Below are 2,442 nucleotides of genomic sequence, written 5' to 3'. Positions count from 1 at the left end.
TTTCGAAACAGTTATGACGTAACGAAGCCTCGTTTACTGAAATCACGTGACTTTGGCAGTTTGATTCGCGCTCCGAACCAGTGTTTCGAAACAAATGATTCAGAGATGTTTGGAAGCTTCACAGAGCAGCACTCGCTGCTGGATGAGCAGGAGCTGGCCTCCTTTGAGCTGTTCCCCGAGGGCAGCGTGTGCAGCGACGTGTCCTCCTCCATCAGCACTTACTGGGACTGGTCCGACAGCGAGTTCGAGTGGCAGGTGAGTCATCTCTGGTGATATTTGTGTAGATGTCATGGTAACTGTGTTGTATTTCCTAACACGTGGATGGCTGTGTGGTTGTAGTTAGCAGGCAGTGATGTAGCCAGCGGCAGCGATGTGCTGTCAGACATCATTCCCAGCGTGCCCAGCTCACCCTGCCTCCTGTCCAAAAGAAGAAACAAACCGCACCGAAACCTGGACGAGCTGCCCTGGAGCACCATGACCAACGACGAGCAGGTCTCAAACACTCACACTGAAATCTTAGATTATCATGCTGATTATATCATTTGTAATGAAAAATCTTTAATTAGACATAATTAGGAAAGAAAGGAAGCAGTCTCACTGCGTTTACTTGTGTTATTCTGTTTTGAAGTCAAGCTTCTGTTCGTGTCTATGTGAGCTCACTTTGTTGACTTTCATGTTTCAGGTGGAATATATTGAGTATTTGAGTCGAAAAGTGAGCACAGAGATGGGACTTCGAGAGCAGCTGGACATCATAAAAATAATCGACCCGAGCGCACAGATTCTGCCGACAGACAGCGAGTTCATCATTGAACTAAACTGCCTCACAGATGAAAAGCTCAAACAGGTGATTAATTACACTTACAAATGACAGGCCTTTCTGAAAGAGTCGCCTTGTTAAAGCCACTCCACATCTGCTGCAAACAAACGGCACTCATCCACCAGTGTGGCCAGCTTATTAGCAAGCTATCTGTAATGCGCTACACATCTTTTAAAATCTAAACACATTTTAAAACACAAGGTATAACACTTTGTAAGTCTATAACAGAGAGAAACTGGGCTTCATACTTTAAACGACTGAGGATCACACACTACCAGACTTTCAGATCGCTCCGAGCACAACACACTCACGAAGAAACATAAAATATCAGAGTCTGTGCAGAGCCATTATGCACGATGTGATTTTCTGTGAAATCTGTAAACTCGGAATCAGAAAGAGCTTTATTGCCAAGTGTGTTCACACACCTAATGAATTCGTCTTGGTGTCAGGAGCTTCCAGTGCAGAAAGTACAGACATAGTGCAGACATACTTATCATTTAAGGTAATAAAAACACTAATAATAAAGAGAACAGATACTAAATTATAAATAACAATATAGTATTACAAAACTCGTCCTGACAGCAGAGCAGTGCAGGAGTCGTGTAGTGTTTTCCAGCGATTATCTCTTAACAGCCAGATCAGATCGCTTCAGCTGCTTTGATGTTTCCACTGTTGCTCAGGTGCGGAGCTACATCCGTGAGCACAGTCGGCGGCAGCAGCGCAGCGTGAAGAGGAGCCTGGCGAGCAGCAGCAGTAACACCAGCATCACCAGCAGCAGCATCAGCAGCAGCAGCAGCAGCAGTGCCTCTAGCATCAGCCGCGCTCACAGCGACAGCAACCTGGCCTCCGCTGCAGAGAGGATACGAGACTCCAAGGTGCTCCAGCACTTCTGCAGCACAGCAGGAAAAACTACACGAGACCGTCTTAATGCACACACACAACACAGCCAGTTTGATCCGATTCACAGGGAAACGACTCTCATGAGCAAAAACAAACAGATATCAGTGAGAGTTACTGTTAATGAACGCCTCTTCACTGCATGAACTAATTAACAGTAACTCTCACTGATATCTGTTTGTTTTTAGTACTGATATTTACATATATGTGTTCAGATATTTGTAGATATGAATATTTTAGATTTAGATACTTGCATATAATCCACAAATGAAGTCAAAAACTTAATTTACACAAGTCAATCCCGTTTAAATGTTTGTGTTTTGGTGGAGCTGCCTTCGCTGTCAGTGAGTGTTGTGTGTTTTGTGAGAGATGCTCAGTCCTCAGCAGTGAAGCTGTCGACGGTAAGCTTCAGATCAGGGCTGTCCTGCAGAGTTTAGGTCCGACACCTGCCTAGAGGTTCCCAGTGAGTCTGGAGAGCTGGTGATCTGGTTCAGGGGTGTTTGACTGGGAACAGGGCTGAATCTACACACATGAGCTCTTCCCAAAAATGAGCAAATTATGTTGAGATCCAGCTTTTCACACTTGGGACATCTCTGAGACTCAGACAGAAAAGGTGCAGATATTTATTGATGCTGAAGAAGGTAAAACCATATAAGAACCGAGGCGATGTAAACTACCAAAAATAATTTTGAATTATATATATATATATATATATATATATATACAGT

General features: G+C 44.0%; 1 protein-coding gene across 1 annotated transcript in view; it reads left to right on the top strand.

The window, feature by feature from the left end:
* The window catches only part of LOC107749700 (protein FAM199X-like), an 11,416-nt gene that overhangs the window by 6,646 nt on the left and 2,328 nt on the right, over positions 1–2,442 (top strand). The window contains exons 4-7 of the mRNA XM_016564846.1: positions 69–255; positions 340–492; positions 683–844; positions 1,498–1,692. Coding sequence (XP_016420332.1) covers positions 69–255; positions 340–492; positions 683–844; positions 1,498–1,692 — 697 coding nt within the window. The remainder of the gene's footprint in view (positions 1–68; positions 256–339; positions 493–682; positions 845–1,497; positions 1,693–2,442) is intronic.

Source organism: Sinocyclocheilus rhinocerous, unplaced genomic scaffold (genome assembly GCF_001515625.1).
Source record: "Sinocyclocheilus rhinocerous isolate Xijiao unplaced genomic scaffold, SAMN03320098_v1.1 scaffold2938, whole genome shotgun sequence".
NCBI classification, from domain to species: domain Eukaryota; kingdom Metazoa; phylum Chordata; class Actinopteri; order Cypriniformes; family Cyprinidae; genus Sinocyclocheilus; species Sinocyclocheilus rhinocerous.
The sequence above is the reverse complement of the archived record's forward strand: the minus strand, read 5'-3'. Positions and strand labels throughout refer to the sequence as shown.